At 43.3% G+C, this 23083-nt stretch overlaps 1 protein-coding gene across 2 annotated transcripts in view; it reads right to left on the bottom strand.

Moving 5' to 3' along the window:
* CA10 (carbonic anhydrase 10 (inactive)) overlaps positions 1 to 23083 on the bottom strand; it is an 812800-nt gene that overhangs the window by 77159 nt on the left and 712558 nt on the right. For both annotated transcript variants that reach the window (XM_085614410.1, XM_085614411.1), the window contains exon 6: positions 13641 to 13713. In XM_085614410.1, coding sequence (XP_085470536.1) covers positions 13641 to 13713 — 73 coding nt within the window. The remainder of the gene's footprint in view (positions 1 to 13640; positions 13714 to 23083) is intronic.

Below are 23083 nucleotides of genomic sequence, written 5' to 3' on the forward strand. Positions count from 1 at the left end.
TCCAGATGTGCCCAGACTCCCAACCAAGTGGTGAGTCCCTCAGACCTTGCTGGTCTGCACCGAAGCATCTTTCTCCTTTCTGAGTGGGTTGCTGTTGCCAAGGCTTGTTGTATCCAATCCGGGCACCGATGCTGCAGCACTCGACATCCTTGGTGGGACAGCTCGAATCCAGCTCCTGGTTGTCCTCGACGCCTCCTGGTCCTCGTGGCTGAAGAGTCCAGCTTCACCTCCTTCACCTGAAATCACCCGACTTCGGTGGGCACCCGCCTATCGCCTTCCTGGTCACTGGCAAGTGACCCAGACTCTGTCCCCTCTGCTTTCAGGTTCTTCTCATCTTCTATCCAGGCTTGGATCTCTTCGGACACTTCGCATCTTCCCGGCAACAGCACTTTTTTGCCAGCTTCCATTGAAATCGACGACGCGACCTGACACCATTTGACACATATGCACCGGCTTCCCTTGGTGAGGTAACACGAGTACTCCAGTGCTCCCGTGAGTGTTGACCCTAGAACTTCCTAAGTCCCAAAGGATTTGGTCCTGACTCATTTTAAGAGTCCCTAATCTTTAAAGATCTAACCACGACTTTCCCAATAGAAGCTAATGGGAGCTCACGGTTGTGTTCACACACTGCACACGGCCCCCGTGGGTCCCCTGTGTCACTACCTTGGGGTCCCAGCAATTCTACAGGCTCTAGGCCTTGTGTCTAGTTAAGTCGTGGTTCTTATACCACTATTTTAGTATATGGTTTAGCTCGCCCTTTGGGCCTGATGTGTATCTGTGCTTGTTACTGTGATATTTGAAGTGTAACTTATGTGTTTTGACCTCTAGTTACATAAAGAGACTAGGAGGGTGTGTTTAGAAATAAATACATATATTTTATATATATACCTGGTGTGGTTGTCTTTCATTTAGCCACTCGAGATTATAGACTGGTAAAACAAGCTGATTTACATTCCTTCAAGAATTAGCCTGAAGGCTGCTCTCCATAGCTACCACTTGGATAGCTTGCAATAAAGGTTGTCTTAAACCTATAACCAATAAGGGGTTGTTTGGACTGGTACAGGGTGCCCACTATAACCAATGGACAGCATATACCAGGCCAACTTCTCACACCTTATTTCAGAAAGAAAAGCATTTCTGCACCAAAACAAAATGTTTATACAGAGTTTAGTGGGTCAGAGTGTAGGTTGACGGCGTTTAAATCCCTTAACAATCTGGGATCATCATCAAGACAACAAGTAATTTGCCTGAGTCATAATTTAATAGTACAATCAGATTTAACACTGCAAGCAACAAGGGGAAGGCCTCTACTTAATCCCCCATCCTTTTTAATAGGGTCTAACTGAAGTCCGATGTTGAATCAATCGTCAGGGCTGTATGTGTGGAAACCAGGGTCGTATCATGGCGGACAGTAATGCCAGCCGTGTTCGTGAACTTGTTCTGGAACTACCCCGGCCGGGGTACATTACCTACTTCTTTTCAATACTAATACAAGTTAATTTTCAATTAAACAATCACTGAGAACTATTATGTTTCTGTTAATATTGTATGCATATCTAATGCTTATGGGCCACTGTTCCTTTCACTTCGTAATACTCTTGGTCCCTAGAGATACATGGGTAACTGTTGTGGCTTTGAAAAGAAATTGAGAAAGAAGGCATTTTTCTGCTCTTAGCCCTGTATGCTCGCAGCCTGTTTCCAATGCACGTCTGTGGTGGGTGACAGCTGAACTTTGTTAATTCTCTCTAGACAGACACACACAAAGGGACCTTAAGTGTGACTGAGTGGCCATCCACATCCTGTTGGGCCATCCTGGGCAGGATGGCAGGGGGGAGCTGACAAACCTGAATAGGTTGGGTCCTGGTCCCGCACACAGGGCTGGATCTGGACTCAGTCTGGAGCCAGAGCTGGGAGGGAGGATCTCTGTGCACTTCAAAGCTCCTTTTTATTGAGTATTGACTATCTGACCTCCTCCGAAACAGACACTTTTGGACCTGTGAAGAACTCTGCCAGGAGGAAGGACTGCTGTGCTGCTATAGGGACTGGCACTCTGCTGGACTGATTTTCTGGAAGAACTGCTTTTCTGCTGTGCTGTACTACTTCCTGCTACCCTCTGCCCTGCTGAGAAAGGACTGGACTCATCTCAATTCTACCCAGAGTGACTCCAAGTGCATGCTGGCTTTCCCCCTGTTGTAATTCTCGGGGACATCAAAGACTTCTCATCCACCTGCAACGGCACCTGGACTTTACTTGCTGCAAGTCTTGCCCTGCCAAGTGGTTTCAATCCAGACCTGGACCCTTGAGAGTGGGTGTAAAGTGCTGCAACTGCAAAAAATCCATGCATCGCGACGCTGCGCCTATCGGAACTGGCACATCTCTCTGTATGCTGAAGCATTGCTACTGCTGCATGGAACGAGGACCTTGCATTGGCGACTGTGTGGTGCATCGCCACCAGTTCGATGGATCGCCTACATGCTGTGGTTTAATGACGCAGCGGTTCGACTATGATGCATCAACTTTGATCCAGCGGTTTAACAACAACGCATCGCCTCTTTGTTTTTTACATCTCGACTCATTCGACGACGCATCCTATGTGCTTTTCAGCAGGCGAAGGCTAGTCCCTTTATCTGACCTTCACTCCATCGTAGTTGGCCTGAAGTTTTGGATTTACCTCGATCAAGTGCAACCAGATGTCCCCAGTTGGCTCTTTAAGCTTTTAAGCACTATATTTTAATTTATTCTTTAAAAAATCATAACTTCGGATATACTTATTGGGCTTTTATTGTTTTGGTTTTGTTTTGTTCACATAAAAATACACTATTTTCCTGCGTTACTGTTGAAGTGTCGCACAAATACTTTACACATTGCCTCCTAAGTTAGGCCTGTTTGCTCTGTGCCAAGCTAGAAGAGGGTGAGCACAGTCTAGGATTATAATTCCTGCTTGGACAAGGTGCATACCTCTGCCAACCAGAAACTCAATTTCTAACGTTTGGCTAATTTTCAGTTTAAATAAATTGGTTAACTGTTCGTATACAAAGCAAGTGGCAAAATGCCAGAGAGCTGCCTGAGTGGTATTTAAGTACTTCTTAATTAAGTTCATAGGTTAATAGAAAAAAATCACCCATCATAAAGATTAGCCGTTTTATGCCATTTTTGTTTTTACTGTAACAGTATCTAGCTGATGGATGGAATTCTTGAATTAATCTCAGCCATTGACAATTGCTGGGGACACATTCCAGTCCATTGTTTTTTGCCCACCATGTCACTCTAGACTAAGGCCCGCCTTATGCAAATCAGTACTGATCCTGCTCCTCATAGGAGCAGTCTGTCTCAAACTGCCAGGTGAGGCCTCCACCAGAAGGGACCGCAAGCACCCTTAGACCAGTTTCAACCTACTTAGGTCCCATTAGTGAGCAATAGATTGCATTCTGTTGCACAGTGAGCACCCAACCACATCTGGGCATACCCATCTCTCTTTGGGCATAAAGTGCAACAATAACAAGGCAAAGGATAGTATGCTTGAATTAATCTTAGCCACTGCTGGCAAGACATTGGTTTTTGGATGACTAGTTTGTTAGCCCTAGTCAAGCAACGACCACAATCCTTGTCAGGGTAGGGCACAAACAAACCCCTAATTAATCAGTGCTCTCTGGCTTGGTAGCTTGGCACGCAGTAAGGCTTAATTCAGAGGCAATGTGTAAAGTATTTGTGCAACATGTCAAACAGTAAAACCGTGTAAACACACCACAAAAGGAGCCCACAACAGATTTAGGAAAATAGAGTAGGTTGTAATAAATAAAACAATATCAAAATGAAAACAATCCAATTAGTAGAACCAGAGATATTGAATTTGAACCTTTTTATTGAAAGGAGCGGCAAAACTCGTCAACTGTGGGTATCTGGTCGCGCCATACTGGGACAAAGTCACAAGTTTAGGTTGATGACGATGGAGCCCAGGCCGGCTACAGGGAGTTAAGCCTGCAGAACAAAGTACCCTAAATCCTGGTTGCGGAGAGTTGCGTGGATCCGCGTCGAAGATGTGGTGCGCAGCTGAAGCAATGCGTCAGCTCTCAGGTGCAGTGAGGCTGCTGTGAGAGGTCCTGTTGTGTTGTCATTGAGGATCCCGTCAATGGGGCTTGTGATGTGAAGACTGGCATCAGGGATGCAGTGCGCAGCAGGTGATTAGTTGCTTCCGAGGAGCTGTGAGGCTACAATGCAGAGTGCTGCTTCGCTGTTGAGGCTGCCGTCGATGAGAAATGCGAGGACCTGCACTGTGGATGTGCCGCTCTGTTGGGGTGATGCTTTGGTTCTGGGGGCTGTGGATACAATGGGATTCTTGACAACAGTTCCAATCCATGCAGCAGTGGTGATGCACAATAAAGTAATCCCAATGTTATCTTAAAGGAGAGATAGGCCTTGCATTAATGAAAAACGGATAAAACTATATGTCCAACTTTTTAAATACATTGCACCCTGACCTCTGGGCAGTCCAGGGCCTACCCTAAGGGTGACTTAAATGTATTAAAAAACGAAAGATGGGCATGGCAAAAGGTTTATTTTGGCAGGTCAAAATGGCAATTTAAACTGCACACACAGGCTTTGTAATATCAGGCATGAGACATGTTTAAAGGGCTATTTAAGTGGGTGGCACAATCAGTGGCACAAGCCCACTGGGAGCATTTAATTTACAGTCCCCGGGCACTTAAAGTATAACTTTACTAGGCACTTATAAGTAAATTATATTTGTCAATTGGGTATGAGCCAATATAACCATGTTTAAAGGACAGGACACATGCACTTTGTAACTGGTTAGCAGCGGTAAAGTGATACTTCTGTGCAAAATATAGCATATGTTTTTTAATCTGCCCGTTGCTGAACAAACTTGGACCAAAGCTACTACATTTGTTGTTTTTGAAATACAGTTTAGAAATTCAGAGCATATGTTTTAAGTTACATGCCTCTTTTAATTTGGAGGTTTCTTTGTTAGTAATGAGTAACGGAATGCCAGCAACACGTTACACTTGATTTCAAACTCCTCATCATCGCCAACTACAACCTGAGCGGCAACCTCGCTCACACCCCCTGGATCCCATGTGCCACCCACTTTGGTAGCACCATTATGGGCTTTAACACCCCCTGATCCTGAACTCCAGTGCCTTCATTCTCCTCAGCCATCTTAATTACCACCTATAGCTTTTCACCAATCTCAACACAACCAAGCTCCTTGAGGACCTAGCCAACCCCGGACACAACCAGCAAGTGGAAGGCCCCACACATACTGCCCGTGGACTGGCCCCTTCTCCACCAGCTCCAGAAAGATCATGGTAGACAAGAATATATTGATCACTTGTCCCAACCACACCATCATTAACTACAGCATGCCCATCCCACGCCACTCCAAAAACACCTTCACTAAATATTCCCGACAGGAATGGAACAAGATCTCAGAAACATCCTGGTCTTCAGAAACTCCTACAACACTGGCATTGACACAACAACAACCTCCCCAAATCCATCTCCAAATTCACCCCCTGTGCAGATACCCTGGCCCCTCTCAAAGCCAAGAAAGCCATAAGACCTCAAGCTGTCCCACAGAAGATGGAGACAAACTCAGACTGACACCGACAATAGCACCTAAAATCCACCCTCATATACTACCATCAGCAAACAAGAGCCAATAACTGTTCTAGCTCACCGACTGCATTGAAAGCAGCACCAACAGTACAGAGGAAATATTTGCCACAGTGAAAGACTTCAAGTCGGAGGCAGCATGCTCCACCAGCCTAATCTCCTCTCAGGACTTCTGCACCCAGCTGACAGTACAGAGACCACCCCCACTGCCACAGATGACGACACCTGAATGGTCATAGAGAGAGGTGACACCATGGCCTTCATACTCTCGATCTTTCTGCAGCTTCCAACATGCCTCCCACCCTATTTTTATCCAAAAACTGTACAAAACCGATATCCAAGGTCCTACACTTCGCTGGATTTTCTCCTGCCTCATAAGCACAACCCAGCTGTTTAGTTTGGCCCCCTTCACCTCGGATGCCATCAACCTCATCTGCAGAGTCACACAAGAATCCCAACCTAGCCCACTCTGTTACATTACTTTACTCGCCACCATCATCCGAATCAACATCATATCCTATGCTGATGGCACCTAGCTCATACTCTTCCTCATTGAAAAGATACCAAACACCCAGACTAGTTTCTCCGACTGAATGACAGAAGTGGCCAGATGGATGAAAACCAACTGCCTCAAGCTCAGCATAGGCAAGACGAAAGTAGTAATCTTCGGCAAACACACTTCGCTCCGGAACTCCACCTGGTGGCGTGCAAAACTCAGACCCACACCCATCCCAGCAACATACACAAAGAATCTCAGAATAGTAATTGACAACCAACTCATTGTGTATACTCCTACATCGCTCCTAATACGTGGAATGACCCCTTCACATTAGAGCCTCCTCCTAAGTGCTTGAATTCTGCAAGAAACTGAAGACCTGGCTCTTCACCTTGCCCCAACCCTGGCTTGGCCCGTACAGCTCCTTCAACACCAGGATACCCTCCAGAGTAAGTTGTGCGCTATACAAATACACCTAACATATCCTGAGGAAGCGCTGCCTGTCTGTCTGTAACAGGTTTGTCAGTTAGGTGCGTGCATTTGTTTGCTTTATCATCGCTGAACAAAATAATGGAACTGTAGATCAAAATAATTTTATATTAAAAGATGCGAAAGTTACACAAAGCCTTAGGAAAACTGTTTGTACAACAAATATTGGCATTGAACATTTTTCTTTGAAGTTTTATATACAGCAAATGTGTTCCAAAGGCATTAGAGCGCTTTACATGAGCACCAGATTATAATGTAGTGTTTTTTGGAGCACTGTTAATTGATTTGACAAAGACCACCAGATTAGGAGCCAAAGCTGGTACTCGAACCTTGTTCTCCAGTTTCAAAGTTGAAAGTGATGGCCGTGAGGCCACATGTCCTCCTGCATTGCTACCTGAATGTGAACAAAGTGGGGGCATAAAACATTTTGTGGGGGTCGTTTTACCTGAGTTTTGTCAGTAACTGACTTTCAACTGTCCTGATTTGTCAGAACGTGTAGGCATTATGCAGTTGCATCCTAATATGTTCTAAAAGATTTTAATATCAATTCTGTATCACATTCTGTATAGGTCTTTTAACAAATGCTAATAAACTTTGAACTGTGGCATGGTTATCCGAACTGATTTGTTTATCTGTTTATAACCTCTTTGTCCCTTAGCTCATCTTCTGTTAATTGCAATTTCTGAAAATGGAATTAGTTCAAATTGATAACGCTGCAGTATATGACCCTGATGAAAAATTATCACTGATGTGCAAAAAGATTACTTTTCTTTTAATTAGAGTAGGTGCCAGCAGTTACGACGTGGAATTTCAATGTTGAACAGTTACATAAAAGATTTTAGGAACAAACTCCTCTTAGGCACAAAACAAATTTATACCAGATCCATGGTGTGAATGTTTTTTTTTTAAACTGGCCCAAATGCCAACATGAAACATTTTATCTACGAACACATAATAAACACCTAAATCATAGTGTTAAAAACTAGGACCTGTTTGCAGTGTCCCCCACTTTTGCCCCCATTATGACAACTAGATGCTGGTTTATGACTCTGATTGTGCCCCGGGCTCTGCTAACCAGACCCAGGGCTTGTGCTCTGGTTAAAAGTACATGGTAATTAGATATAATTATAATTGTTACTGACAGACTACTTGTAAGTCCCTAGTGTATGGTAGAGCATGTAGGTTTAGTGGCCCAGTAGATTTAATGTGCTTAAGTGTGCACCTCTGTGGTGCCTGCTGTAAATTTAAAAGCCAGCCCTGCCTTTGTTAATATCGGTGAATACGATGTCAATGTACACCATAATCTATGCATGCATAGCAATGTCAATACCAGTAAAAGCGATGTTGATGTATGCTATGGGAAATATACACATATAAATGTCGGTAAATATTATATTACCATCATGTTACATATATACGTAATTACAAACTTGTGTCATTGCTGTCGAATTCACCCGAGATGACCTTCCCATCTACCCTGATTCAGAGATACATGTTCAGACAGGCCATGCAACATAAACCCAAGCCTACCGATTGATAGGTCACAGGTGGGGTTACACTTAGCCCAAAGACAAACTTGCAAAGCAAACAGGGGAAACCCAGATCGGTCCCACAGATAGGCAAATACACCACAAAGAAGTCAGAGGAGAATGGCCCCAATGAAACTTGTTTGGCAAAAGGCACAGGTTACCAAAAAACCACAAAATCAGGTGCCACATTTAGTTCGGAACACTCAGCCAATCAGAACACAGCATACTCATGCAGTGATCACACTCTTCCCATGCCAGACATATGGACACATGCACACTGGCCCACACTAGCTCTCCACGGGGTCGAGAGCCACCTGTGTCCCCCTTATCAGATGGTTGTATTTATGGTTCATGACTTGTCCTGGATCTACATGCTTTACAAAAATCTGTAAACGTTTTATTGTACCTCAAGAACTATATATAATACCGCCCAAAACTTCTGTACATTGAGACTGTCTTCAGACAAAACTCTGTTGATGCTCCGCCAGCCACTATGTTTAATTAAACTAACTTGTTCCTGTTTTGCCAAACACCTCTTGTCTTTTAATTTTTTCAAGGTAAATTCATATTCAAACATAGAATTATGTTCAAATTTGACTTTGAAATTAAAGGTACTTCCAAAGTAGTAAAAGACCTTATTTTTACATATAAGTCACCCCCAAGGTCTCCTCTAGGTGCCCCAGGGGTAGGCCGGGTTGCAACTATAAGTATGGACATTATAAAATATGTTTCATATGCCCTGGTGAGGGAAAAGCTGGCAATTTTGATTTTTCCAATTGTAATTCATTAGCTCCCTAGGCAAACATTGAAATCATTTGATAAAGTATAATTAAGTATTGCTAGAAAGAAGCTAAAAATATAATTCAAGGACTTAAAAGAATAGTTATGATAAATCCAACAACTTGCCATTGTTTGATTTGTTATAACTATCACAAAAAAGAAGTTATAGACCTTTCGTTTCTGTGAGGCAAAGGCCAGCCTTCCAGCAGCCTTCTCTTATTGGCCAGCCTCTGCCAGGCTGAACCAAACTGTCTTAATGAGGGGTGAAGTGTCCTGCTAGAGGGACAACGGATACCCTGTGGGAGGAGAACTGAAACTGCAGAAGCAGAAGGTAGGAAGGGGTTGCAGGGGCCAAACTGCTCTTCAAAGACGAAAAGACAGTTTGGACAGGACACAGCTTCACCACCACATCTTGCACCCCCAACCAGACAGGAGCCCCAGTAATTAGATTAGTGAGGGGGCTAAAATGAAAGTGTTAGGGAATCTTAGCCACGCCAGTGGGTTGGCTTAGCTAGATCTAACCCTACAAGAGTGCATTTCTCCCTTTTGGATTTTGGAAGTATAGTGCTTTCTGGGACAAGAATATTCCACACTTTGGAGGAAGTGGTCATACCTGAAGGTGGCACCCTGCATCCCATTCGTCAGATGTGCCTGCCTGCTTGACGCCCAGGAACACTGAATAACTATGAGAGAGTTTCCAAGCAACTCAAATCTACTGCCTGAAACAACAAGGAGAAGGACTGCCCGGCTGGAACCCAGATCTGCACTGAAAGGATTGAACTCTGAAGGACTCATCTGATGCACAATCTGGAACTACAGCCCTAAGGACTTTGCCTGGCTTCACAAGGATGAAGGACTGGACTCCATGAAAGCAACAGGTACAAAAGAGCTAGGAGAGTTCACTGCCTAACACTACAGAAGAAGGACTGCCCTGCTGGAACCCTGACCTGCACCCTACAGAATGCACCCTGCATGACTGCACTTGCTGCACACTTGGAACCACAGCCCAAAGGACTTTGCCTTGCTTCAAAAGTAGAAAGAGTGGACTCTCTGAAAGCAAAAAGCCAACAGAGCTCACCTGCATTGTCCCCACCAAGAGGTCCATATCCTGGAGAGTGTCCAATGTACTATTAAGGATTTGGCAAGGTGCATTGTGGGAATGGTAATCCCAACATCCAAAGGAACATCTCAGAGCTTCTAGACCCTTGGATTGGAGTTTTGGACACTTTAAACCCACAAGAGGAACTTCAGTAAGACGATCCAGAAGTGTGGAGCAACTTTTGTAAAAAGCTTTATAGGTTGACCAGGTGTATTGTGGGAGTTGTAGTCCCAGATCCCAACAGGCAGACCAGAGCTTCTATACACTTGGCTGGTGCTGTAAACCACTTTCCTGCATCATGAAACACTTCTGGAAGTAAGTGTAAAAGTGTTACATCACTGGTGGCTTGAATTCTGGACTTTGTCCCTGTCCAGCTCAACCTTTTTTTAACCCTTTCAGTGCTATTCGCTTCTGAGCTCTAGTTTTACTTTTAATCTTTAAAAATTCATATCTATGGTTTCCTACTTTGGATTTTTGTCGGTTTGGTGCCATTTTAATCAGAAAAATATTTCCTAGTTTTATAAATTGGTGTTGGATTTTTATTGGTGATGTCTTACTTATTCTAAATGCTTTACACACCTGTCTTCTAAGTCTAGCCTGCCTGCTTGTTGACAGCTACCAAGGGTTGAGCAAGGGAATAATTTATTTAGACCTTGACTGAACATTTTAGTGTGTCTGTGGCCGTATCACTAGTGGTAGTTCCCAATTCATCACTAAAACAAAACACTTTCCAACACATAATGCCTAAGCAGGACACGTTGAAATGCTGGCTGTAGGTGAATTGAGTCAATAAGTGGAGTAACAAGTGTTTCACAATCAAGAATGAATCAGAAAATATATAGCTCTCTCTGGGGGAACAATAAAGATGGTTTCATACCTATATATGACTATCCAGGAGACCTTGAGGCGTCCGAATGAGCGCCTACGACTGAGGTGGGAGGAGGACTTGGAAACCCTCATCAAGGCTAAAAGTTGGAATGTTATCCTAAAGAGAACTCTGAAAATATCTAGAAACGCCCAATTTAAGCTTATCAATTACTACTTCCCCCATATATCATACCTAACAGAATGTAATATTTCCACTTGGATGAGGCCATCTGCACTCAATGTGTGGAACTGGGAGCACAATTCCTGCATAAGTTCTAGTCTTGCCTACACTTAGCAGTTTCTGGAATTCACAACAGCAGTTGCGACTGCTACAGAGAAAGACATTTCTGTCTCCCCAGGCTATTGCCTTTTGGAATGGTTCCCACACACTCCCAGAAATAAAGTCAACAGTAAATTTCTGGACCTGGCATTTATATCAGCTAAACGAGAAATCACACGGAATTGGAAATCACCGGGAGAGCCTCGATTAGCTACCTGTAGAAAGAAAATTGAGAAATGGGCATGTTGCAAGGGCAGACTACTGCAAAGGGAAGCCGAACATGAGGTGGGCAAACTAGATACAGCCCGGGCCTGGGACACGCTGCTAGACAGCTTTATATCCACTGACTCTGATGCACCATTCACATCACATATAGGAACGCCACCATAGTCATTCCACCATAGATTCCCATACAAAAATACACTTCGTACACTAACCTGAAGAGAGTGGGGGATTATTGTGGCTAATGATCATGACTCCCTGCCCACTTCCTCCCAGCACAAGAGCACTGAGACGACCCAACACGTGGGGCACACACATACCTATGTATTGACTCATAAGGGGGAGAAGGCCGGGTAAGGTTAACATTGGAAGGAGATTTTGTTATTATTATGACGGCGGAATGATATTTTGTGTTCAAATGTATAACTACACTATACTGAATGAATTGCAAAATTCCAATAAAATCAGTTTTTTTTAAAAAGAATGAAAATGTTTGGCCTAGTTTAGTCGTGTGTTTGGTTGTAGATGTACAAAGTTTTAAAATTCCACAGAATTTCATAGCTACTCCTTGGAAGATGCAGCAGGTGAACAGTGTCAGGAGTACTCAGAATCGTAAGATGTTCAACGTGAAAAATTGTACATAGTAGAAAGCTCCACATGTGTACATGTCTACCAAAGGTGCATTTGCACATGCAAAACCTTTTTTTGTCTTTTTTTTTCTCCACGAAGAGAAAAATTCCAGTGGAGAACCACCTTCCCCTAACCATCACCAAAGTTGATGTGTCTCTTTCCCATTCTCTCATCGGAAAAGGATTTTCTCTTTCCCTTGATGGAAGAAAGTAAGGGCCAGATGTGCAAACTATTTTTCCTGTCACAAACAGCCCTATTCACAGAATTTGGCTGTTTGCAACCAGAAAAATGCTTTTTCTGATGTACAAAATGGAAAATATGATACTGTAACTGGTTACCGAACTGCAATTTGTACTTGCAATTCGGTATTTGGAAGGGGCGTGCTTTGGGCTCCCTTCCAAATACTGAATTGATATTGCATATATTACTGTTTTGAACCAAATTCTGGTTGCAAAACAGTAATACTTTACCATCCCTTTAAAAAGTGGTGGTAACTCATTAGCAAAAAGGAAGGGGTCCCTTTGGAGCCCCTTCCCCTTCTGAGAACGTTGAAAAATAGTCCTATGGACACCTGCTTACTCTTAAAAAATGAAACTTAAACATTTCATTTTTTGCTTTTTAAATGCATGATGTTTTGCATTAGTGGAAACGGTCTGCACTTTCAAAAAAAGAGGTTTGCTCTAACTAAAATCAATCACAAATGGTGGTCTGCAGACCCCAGCAGGCCACCATCCTTTTGATGGCAGCGAATTCTAGTGGGTCGCAAATTGTGACCTACCTCGGTAATATGCATGAGGTAGGTCTATTTGCGACCCATTAGGAATCACCAATGAGAATCAAAAGAATTTCATACATTAGGATTAGCGATTCGCAGGAAATCGCAATTAGGAACTCTCAATTCCTAATCTTCATACATCTGCCCCTGAATCTCTGACCGTTTCCAGGGTGGAGTGGGCAGCGAAAACGTTAGAGAATATTTATGAATTTGTGGATGTTTGCAAACTCTCCAGGGCGTTCAGATACTGAAATGTCCAATCGCTGCCTCACCGGAGCTGATTATACAAAAACCTGGATTTACACTTGTAACTCGAACCATTTACACATATTAGATGACTTTCCACATTTATATATTTACAAAGCCTTGTTCATAGGAACTGCAAAGGGTAGTTAAAGTCTATCTGGATGCCATGAATCCCTATTCAGTATTCTTTCAGTTCTTACAAAAGGCGTTGTACTTATTTGAAAGCATGTATGAAAAGCTTATTTTTCATGAGTTTTCTAAAGTGTATATTTTTGGATGCTACTCTAAAATTGGGATTCAGCTTGTTTCAGAATTTGGGGCTTGGAACTCGCAGGCAATTTCCTGCAAGGTTAAATTTTTTGAAGCCTATTTGCTGATTTCGATCAGAGGTGTTTGAGAGAGGACCTGAGGTGGGATGTAATAATAATTTAAATGGGCATTGGGCGCCATGTTTTTATGTAGAATATTTTTATTAATCTTTATCCAAAGGAGTTTAATCTGCAATAATATCTGTGTAGTGAAATGCTTAGCAATTAAACTTACATTTCAGGCACTTTCCAACAGAAACCATGTGCAGTATATCCTAGAAGACTTACTTTTAAATGTTATTCTTGTAATAATATCCCTGTTCAGCATACGATTTAGGAATGTATTGGATGAATCCGTTACCTAAAAGTGAAAGTACACAATAATACAACAATTTGTTAGAACTAGAATATTATTTAACAACATTCTGTAAAAGTAAATATTTATCAAATTAACATATCATTTCCTCAATTTCCAATCAATTTGATGCTATATTTACTAAACAAATAAGCACGCTGTACATTAATAGAAATAAAAAAACTCAGATTCCATAGAATGGTCCATTTTCCTTTTACCAAACAACTTGTTGTTCGTTGACGTATGCTAATCATCAGAAGAAAGCAAGAGGGTAGACCTGCACTACAGTTTACAAATAGTATCAGAACAACGTAGTATCACAGATATATTAGCACCATAAAATATTCTTTTAGGTCATTAACTTACCTCCCCTGAAGTCCTCCCAGGGTAGACACCCTGGCAATCAACTAACCAGTGCTTTCCCATCTTAGTCCAAACTTCGAGTGAATGTAAGTTAACGTATGTCCTAGAGCACCAACTGGCGCTAATTCACTTTCATTTGAAACTGAAGGTGGTGCAATATACAGAGAAACTTAACACCCATGAGGCGGCCAAAGCTAATGTTAGCCTGATCACTCACCTGGGGGCAATGCCCTCAAGAAGATCATATACGCTAGTAATAGAGATCAAGATCGTGGGTGAGGCTGCTGTAAGAAATTGGGTTACTGGTTAAGAGCATTGAAACCTAACTGAAGCAGCAACAACAATCCTTTTCAAGGTGATGTCACAAGCAAACCCCAAATTAACCTGTGCTCAACCCTCTAGTAGCTTGGCACAGAGCAGTAAGGCTTAACTCAAAGGCAATGTGCAAAGTATTTAAGTAATAAAGTAAGAACACAATACAAGAATAATCCCACACCAGTTTAGAAACATGGGGGCCGATTCACAAAATTCTCCAATTCTACTTGTTGGATTTTTGGTGTCAAATTATTTATAAACTTTTACTCTATGGGGCCGATTCACAGAACTAATCTGAGACAAAATCCTAAACTTACTACTTTTGGTATTCACAGAAGGCATTTAGTAGTAGTAAAGTTAGGCCTACTAACGTTACTACTACTAAATGCCTTCTGTGAATACCAAAAGTAGTAAGTTTAGGATTTTGTCTCAAGTTAGTAGTAGTAAAGTTAGTAGTCCTAACTTTACTTCTGCTAAATGCCTTCTGTGAATACCAAAAGTAGTAAGTTTAGGATTTTGTCTCACGTTAGTAGTAGTTAAGTTAGTAGTCCTAACTTTACTACTACTAAATGCCTTCTGTGAATACCAAAAGTAGTAAGTTTAGGATTTTCTCTCAGATTAGTTCTGTGAATCGGCCCCAGAGAGTAAAATTTTATAAATAATTTGACACCAAAAATCCAACGAGTAGAATTGGAGCTATACAATTGTAAAGATTTAAATAAAAATAGCACCAAAGAGCACAAAGCGCCTCTTGTGGCTATCTGGTCATGCAAGACCTGGTGAAAGTCACATGTTCAGGCTGACTGCGATGGAGTGTGGGATAGATAAATGGACCAGGTTATTCCTGCTAAATGAGCTACCTTTAAATTCCAGTTCAACGAGTTCTATTTGTGGTGGAAGTGGGCATAGGGTAAGCATCACAGATGGTCGCTGATGTAGTGCAAGGAGCAGGCTGGATGTTGTGAAGTTCCTGTCTGCATTGCGGATGGTGCTTGCTGGAGCTATACGCTGGCAGTCCCCATGAGCACTTGATGCTTTAGCACAAAGAGTTGGTTCGCCAGACCTTCACATTGGTAGGCAGCAAGGTTTTTCCACCAACAGGCCCGTTTACAATTCCAAAGAGCCCAAAAACTTCAGGGGAGCTCAACTGTGGGCACACCAAAGGTCCAGGCCCTGAGGGGCACCACTTTGGGGTCAGGAACTCACACCAGCAAAAGCTTAGTCAGGTCCAGGCAGCAGGCCAACTGGGCAGTTGTAGGGAGCCTTTTGAGCTTGTTATGTCCCTGATCCTCAGAACAGGAGGTAAGCTGGCTGACCTTTGGAGTCACTTCAGGTTGGGATGAAGAGTGCAGGTCCAATCTTCCTTCTCAACAAGCAGGACAGCAGGGTGGCAGTCCCTCTAGCAGCAAAGCAGTCCTTCTTCTGTAGTATCTACAGGTCCAGAGTTGTACTTAAGAGTTGGTGTCTGAGGTCCAATATTCATACCTGTTGCCTTCTTTGAAGTGGGAGAAACTTCTTGGGGATTCCCTTTGAAGTGGGGATAAATTCTTACTCTTTGTATTACATCAGAGGGCTCCTTTTGGTTCCCCTCTCTCTACCTTTCTTCTGCGTTTCCCTTCTCCACCCCCCAAAGGTACAGTCTTCCCTGTCCACATACCGGGTAAAGCCGCAACTCTTCCCTGAGTTGCGGCGGGGACTTTAGATCTCCCGGGGCGACCACCACTCTTCACACCACCCTTCTGGAGCCTCGTTATCCTCTGGCGCTGTTATCCGGTTTTCGGCTGCTGAAACTGAACATCCGTCTTCTTCCTCTAAACTGACCTTCATCCTCCTCCTCTTTAACCCCTTAAGTTCTGACTTCTCTTTTGTTTCTGGAGACTTCCGGATTCTGCCTTCCTCCGCCTTCTGCCCTAGGTCCCAGCGTCCGTCCCTCCAGGTCCGTGCTCGTTGCTGATTGGTCTTCTATGCTTCTGGCTCCGCCTTCCGGGGGTGGCTCATCCTCACATCCCCCTCCCTAACTTTCTTGCTGGCAAGAGAGACCTCTCTGGGATATCGGGATAGATAATCAGCATTAATCTGGTTATTCACTTTCCTGTGATGTGTACTGAACCTGAAAGGCTGTAATGCTAAGAACCATCTTAACACTCGGTCATTGTGTCCTTTGTTACGGGATAACCACTCTAATGGAGCATGATCTGTGTATAATATGAATTCCCTACCTTCAAGATAATATTGCAGGGACTCGATAGCCCATTTAATGGCTAACGCCTCCTTTTCAATTACAGCATAGTGTTTTCCCCGTGGAAATAATTTTCGGCTGATATATGTTACTGGCTGTTTATTTCCTTGTTTATCTGTTGGGGAGAGAACTGCCCCTAGACCTTGTTATGATGCGTACGTTTGTAAAATGAATGGCTTGCTATAATTTGGGCTGAGAAGGACTGGTTCAGATGTAAGAGCGCGTTTAAGCTGATGGAAGTCGAATAGGGTTGCTGACGAAGGATTCTTTGATTCTTTTTGGGTTTTTCTGTCCTTCTGTAACAAATCTGTCAGGGGACCTGCTATTTGTGAAAAGTTTGGAATGAACCGCCTGTAATAACCTAAGACGTCTAGGAAGGCTCTTAGATCCTTCTTTGTTTTGGGAAAGGGTAGTTCCATTATGGCTGTAACCTTTTCATTTTGGGGTTTTATACAACTTTCCTCTAGAAGGTACCCCAGATATTTCAACGATTTTGCAGCTATATGACTTTTGGTTGGGTTAATAGTTAGTCCTCCTTCCTGCAAGGCTTGACTAACCTTCCTCAGTTGCAATAAATGTTGTTCCCAAGATGGGCTATGAATAGCTACATCATCTACATAGGCAGCCGCAAATGTACTGCATGGCCCTAGTATAGTATTCATGAGTCTTTGAAAGGTTGCGGGGGCCCCGTGTAGTTCAAAGGGTAATACTGTAAAATGGTACCACCCTCCAGGTGTGGAAAACGCTGGTTTTTCCCTGTCTTGCTCCCGTAGGGGCACCTGCCAATAACCCTTGCATAGATCTAGAATGCTGATATATTGGGCCTCACCCAACCTTTCTATCACCTCATCTACTCGTGGGAGTGGGTGCGAATCGAATTGTGATATCTTATTCACCTCAAATCAATGCAAAATCTGATAGACCCATCTGGTTTGGGAACTATAACGATAGGGGAGTTCCATTCACTAGTGGAAGGTTCTATGACCTCCATTTTAAGCATCTGTTTGATTTTGTTTTCAACAGCCTCTCGCCGGGACTCTGGTATTCTATAGGGCGTAGTTTGATTGTTTTTCCTGGAAGGGTCTGAATCAAGTGTTCTATAATCGATGTTCTCCCCGGAAATAAAGAAAACACTGATTGAAAGGATAGTAAACAGGAGTTTACTTCTTGTTTCTGGTGGTCTGGCAGATCCGGATCTATACTCTGTAGATATAAGGGCCAGGGATACCTATTACTACTTAACAAAGTCAGGTTGGCTCCTTCCTACTTTTTTAACAGATTAATGTGGAAAATATGAGTATTTGTTTTCTTTTCTGGACCCATTTCCAGCTGGTAGGTGACTGGGGTTACTTGTTCTATCACTCGAAATTGGCCATGCCATTGTCCCAGTAACTTATGATCAGAGGTGGTCAACATAAGCTAGACCAAGTCCCCTACGGCAAGGATTCTTTCTTTGGCCTTTCTGTCATACTGACTCTTTTGGGTGATCACAGCTTGTTCTAAGTATGCTTTTACAATTTCTCGGATCTGACCTAATTCATTGTTTAGGGTACAACATACTCAGGTAAAGGTTTTGCTATCTCCTTTTCCTCTTCCCACTCCTCTTTAAGCATATCTAACAAGCTATGAGGTTGTCTTCCATACAATAACGAAAGGGGGAGTATCCAGTGTTTTTTTGCGGCTTGTACGGAATAGCAAAAAGGATGAGGGGTAACATATCCTCCAACTTGTATGTTTCTAATTCTAACAATTTCTTTAGTGTTGTTTTTAGTGTGGCATTATATCTTTCCACTAATCTGTTTGTCTGTGGCTGATAAGCCAATGTCCTTATTTGTTTTATATTTAACCGTTGGCAGACTTGTCTCAGTAGTTTGGAAACAAAAGGTGTACCTTGATCAGTCACAATCTCCAGTGGGAACCCTACTCGGGAGAACATTTGACTCATAGCCTTAGCTACTTGGATAGCTTTGGGCTGTCTCAGGGCTACTGCCTCAGGAAACCTGGTTACATAGTAAACCAGGACAAGGACGTATCGACATCCACTATGGCAAGGAAGGAGTGGACCAATTATATCCATGCCTACCCTTGAGAAGGGCTCTTCTATTATAGGGAGCGGTTTTACTGGGACCATAGATAGCAGGCTTCTACTATATTTTTGGCAAATTGGGCACTCTCTACAGTATCTTCGCATCTGCTCATAAATTCCAGGCCAATAGAACTTCTCTAGTACAGCCTTTTCTGTCTTTTCCCCTCCAAAATGACCCCCCAACAAATGACTACACCACGTTTGTGAGGGATGGTCGGAAAATAAATCTGGGAGGCCATATGTTCTTAATATTGGCATTTATTTTGGAAGTCAATGCAACAAAAATATAAATCTTGGGCAAAGCATAACACAATTATTGTTTTGGTTCTGTCATCTGTTCCGGATTCGCCAGGGCGTCTTCACTCCTTCTTGTTTTTTTCCTAGGTCTCAAGTTCAGTCTCCAAGGGTGTGTCGTCCCCGGATTACCATGAGAGAACACAAGGAAAATTGAGGTAAGTATTAGGATGTCAAATTGGTGAAGTAATAAAAGTGACCGTTACCACACCCGGGTGTACATAGCACTTAAAATCCCTTATCTTTGGATAATTAACTTTTAAAGCTTCTAACCCTCTGATGAGGGTGGGGTGAGGAAAATAGGGGACGTTTAGTGCACAAAGGAGAGAAAGAAAATAAATACGCACATAGGTATATATATAACTGATTCCGTGCTACTTTGTTCTCTTATTTTGTTTTTTTAATTCTTTTTATTAAATCAAAACAAGCTTCAGATACAAGCAGTGCACAGATATACATACAAAGCATTGGCCATTCCTGGCCATGCCACGCAATATAAAACACGGAATACACTTTTATTGAAGGCAATACCGCCCGCAACCCACTGGAGTACGTCTCTAAGCTCTCCCAGGGAACCCATTCACAACCCCTCGTGAGACCCATCACAGGCCCCTGTACAAAGTCCAGGGCCCCCATATCTTTTCCCATTTACAGGGACATCCGCGGCTTTGGTACAATACATGCTCTGCCCCACAGCAGCAGTCCAAATCACAGAACCAAGCGGCCACAGTCGGATATTCCACCGCCCCCCAGGCACGTGCAATATTCCTTTTTGAGACACCCCCCACCAGGGCCAACCATAACTTAGCCCACTTCCGCCACATGATCTCTCCCGTGACACCAAGAATATGCTACCGAGATTCAAGCGAGATCGGTGCCCCCAGTTCTCTTATTTTTGAACTGATTATAGGGACTCTCTCTCAGTCTTCCTGAATCCTTTTTATAGCTCTCCTTACGCTACAGCGTTGACCCTTTTGTTTGATAGTCTTCGTCTATATGTTTGTTTATTTCTTTGCTTTCCTCTCTAACTTCTGACTATTTGTTCTGGAGATTAATTCTTAGCCTTTGTATTACATCAGAGGGCTCTTTTTGGTCCCCCTCGTTCTACTTTTCTCCCCGTGTTTCCCTTCTCTACCCTGTAATCCGCCCAAAGGTACAGTCTTCCCCTGTCCACATACCCGGTAAAGCTGCAACTCTTCCCTGAGTTGCGGCGGGGACTTTAGATCTCCCGGGGCGAACACCACTCTTCGCTCTACCCTTCTGGAGCATCGTCATCCTCTGGCGCTATTCTCCGGTTTTCGGCTGCCAAAACTGAACATCCATCTTCTTCCTCCCAACTGGCGTCTTCAAACTCCTCCTCTTTAACCCCTTGAGTCCTGACTCCTCCTTCCTTTCTGGAGTCTTCCGGATTCCGCCTTCCTCCGCCTTCTGCCCCAGGTCCAAGCGTCCGTCCCTCCAGGTCCGTGCTCGTCGCTGATCGGTCTTCTGTGCTCCTGGCTCTGCTATCCGGGGGTGGCTCATCCTCACAGCCTTCAAACAGGTTTTGCATCCATCAAGTTGTGAGAGGACAGCTGCAGATTCTGTCTAGACGCTGTAGGGTAGGAAGAGTTTGTTCCAACAAGTTCATGTTTATTTTTGCTGAGAGTTCTAAAACTGGGATTCATGTACATGTGGAATCATACAGATTTGACACTGTCAGATAGTAGAGGAGTAAAGGTCTACAGGTCCACCTCCAATGGCCAGTTTTAACTTACACAGGATTACTCCCATTGACAATGACTGCAAACTTTGCCTTTGAGTGATTAAGCTTCAGGTAGGCTCATTACTTCTAGTCTTAGATGGTGGAGAAGTAACCCTTCACGTGGTCAGTGGAGATGCCTTCAGAGTCCATCAGATTCAGTCCTACTCTGTCTACACAGAGTACTACCCGCTGATCCAAAAAGCAGGCATACCTCCACCAGTCGCAAACCCAAATTTAAGATCGTAATACAAAGTGACTGAGTTTGTGGACCAGGCTCCAAACCTCTGCAACCAGCAGCTCTCCTGTATAACGCACTTTAATTATACCCTTAAATCCTTCTTTCCTCATTCTTTCTTTCACAGCAATACTGAAAAAAAAAAGTTGCTCACATTTTCCCATTAGAGGGTACAATGATATCATACTTGGATTTATAAACAGTACTCCACCATAAGTATACCTTTATTTAATATAATTGCAAAAAACAATTCCTGGAAGATCTCATTCAACTGCACTTCCTCAAAGGAATTCTAAAGCATCATGTGATGTTTTTCAAAGCAGTGTCTTTCGTTGCTTTACCATTGCATGATGAATTATTTTGTGGTTTGCCGCAAACGCTTCACGAGATATTGATCAAATTAAGGTCATTATGGTAAAGCTCCAAAGGTATTTCAGTAAGGACAGCGTTTATTTCTTGCTGGTGGGCACTGGCACAGTGGCGTAGCTTGGGGGGGGGGGGGCGATGGGTGCGGTCCGCCCCAGGCGGCACTATTTTGGGGGTGGACAAAGGGATTCAGATAAGGCTCGGCTTGCTTTCGTGGACGTTCGGGGACGGGCAGAGAAGGAATAGGACTCGGGCAATGTCCTCTTCTTTTTTGTGCTTGCAGCTGTCCCCTCCCTCTCTTCCTATTATTCCCTCTCTTTCTGTCTTGCTCCTCACTTACTGAAAACCATAACTTGAAGAAACGGTTCACAACCTCTTTCCTTCTTTCACATGTTGCTTCCCTGTGAAATGGATCCAAAAACAGAAAAACACTCTTGCAGGAAATGCCCTTTTTCTGACATTTTTCTATTCCAAAGTGCAGCGGGATGGAGAGAAATAGACGGTTTTAAATATGAAAAATAAATACATAACTAAATAAAGCAAGACAGAGTGGTTGCAAAGTGGCCAGATTGGTTTTATTCACATCCAAACACATCAGCCTCACTTTACAGACTTTGCAGTGAAGCGCTACTTTTGTTTTCTCGTCTTTCTTTGAACAGCATTGTTGTCCCCAGGTGGGGAAGTGCACCAGTCCTGGAGTTACTGCAATACCTGGTTGATGAGTGGATTGGAAAACAAAATGCGTACCATGGCTCTGTTTATGGATGTGGTCTTTTTAAACCATACTGCTTACGTTTTGTAAGGATATAAGCAATGGACATTGAAACAGTTCCCTTCAGGGTCCTGTAGTCATGTCCTTAACTTTTCAGGTAAAACCACTCGCTGATTTCTGAATAGTGAGTGAGAGATCGTTAAGGTAACCATGTTGTTTCTGCTTACATTTCAAATGCATTACTTAATCTTGCATTCCCTGTGAGTGTTTGCTTTTAGGCAGCATATTACTCTTATCAAGTGCATAATTTGAATTGAGCCACATCCAAGTGTTTATAGCGGGCACAATTAGGTTGTAGCTGAAGGCAGTGAGAGTTTCTCTCAGTGGGGCAGTATGGTGTTCAGTAGGGGAGAGGATGTGGCATTATGGCCAGAGCTATCGAATTTGGAACTGCGGAACTGGGTTCAGCCTTCATGACTAGTCCACCAGACCACTCTACTGAGGGAGCACATTCCCATGCTAGACCTTACAAGGCCCCACTAGACCTTAGAAGGCTTGATGTCAAGCAGGTGTACCCTAGTGGTGTCAATTGTGAGTTAACCTTGAAGGCCTGTCCACCACAATCCATACTGAAGTTCATCTCCAGTCTTGCGGGCAGGCCTACGATGCAGCACACCCTAGAGCTACAGTGATCCAGTCACTGTGACTCTGTCACTGAGGTCACATGAACCTTGAGCAGGTTAGGGTGGTGCGAACGGTGTGACCGCACTGGGTACCTATTTCGGGTGGGTGCGTAGTGTTGGCAAGTATATTATGGTTTAAAAAAAACTTGCTGCCTCCTTTCTGGCCTCCAGCAATTTTCAGAAACAATAAAAATGTCATGATAACTTCGGTGATTAATGTTCTTCCTAGAGAGAGATCCGAGTTTTGTCTAGTGGAAGGGTTGACTCCTGGAAAGGTAGCACAGAGGGTTAATGTGCCTGCTGCAAAGAACATGTACCATGCAGATCACCAAGTGCACTGCT

This window comes from Triturus cristatus, chromosome 7 (genome assembly GCF_964204655.1).
Source record: "Triturus cristatus chromosome 7, aTriCri1.1, whole genome shotgun sequence".
In the NCBI taxonomy this organism is placed as follows: Eukaryota; Metazoa; Chordata; class Amphibia; order Caudata; family Salamandridae; genus Triturus; species Triturus cristatus.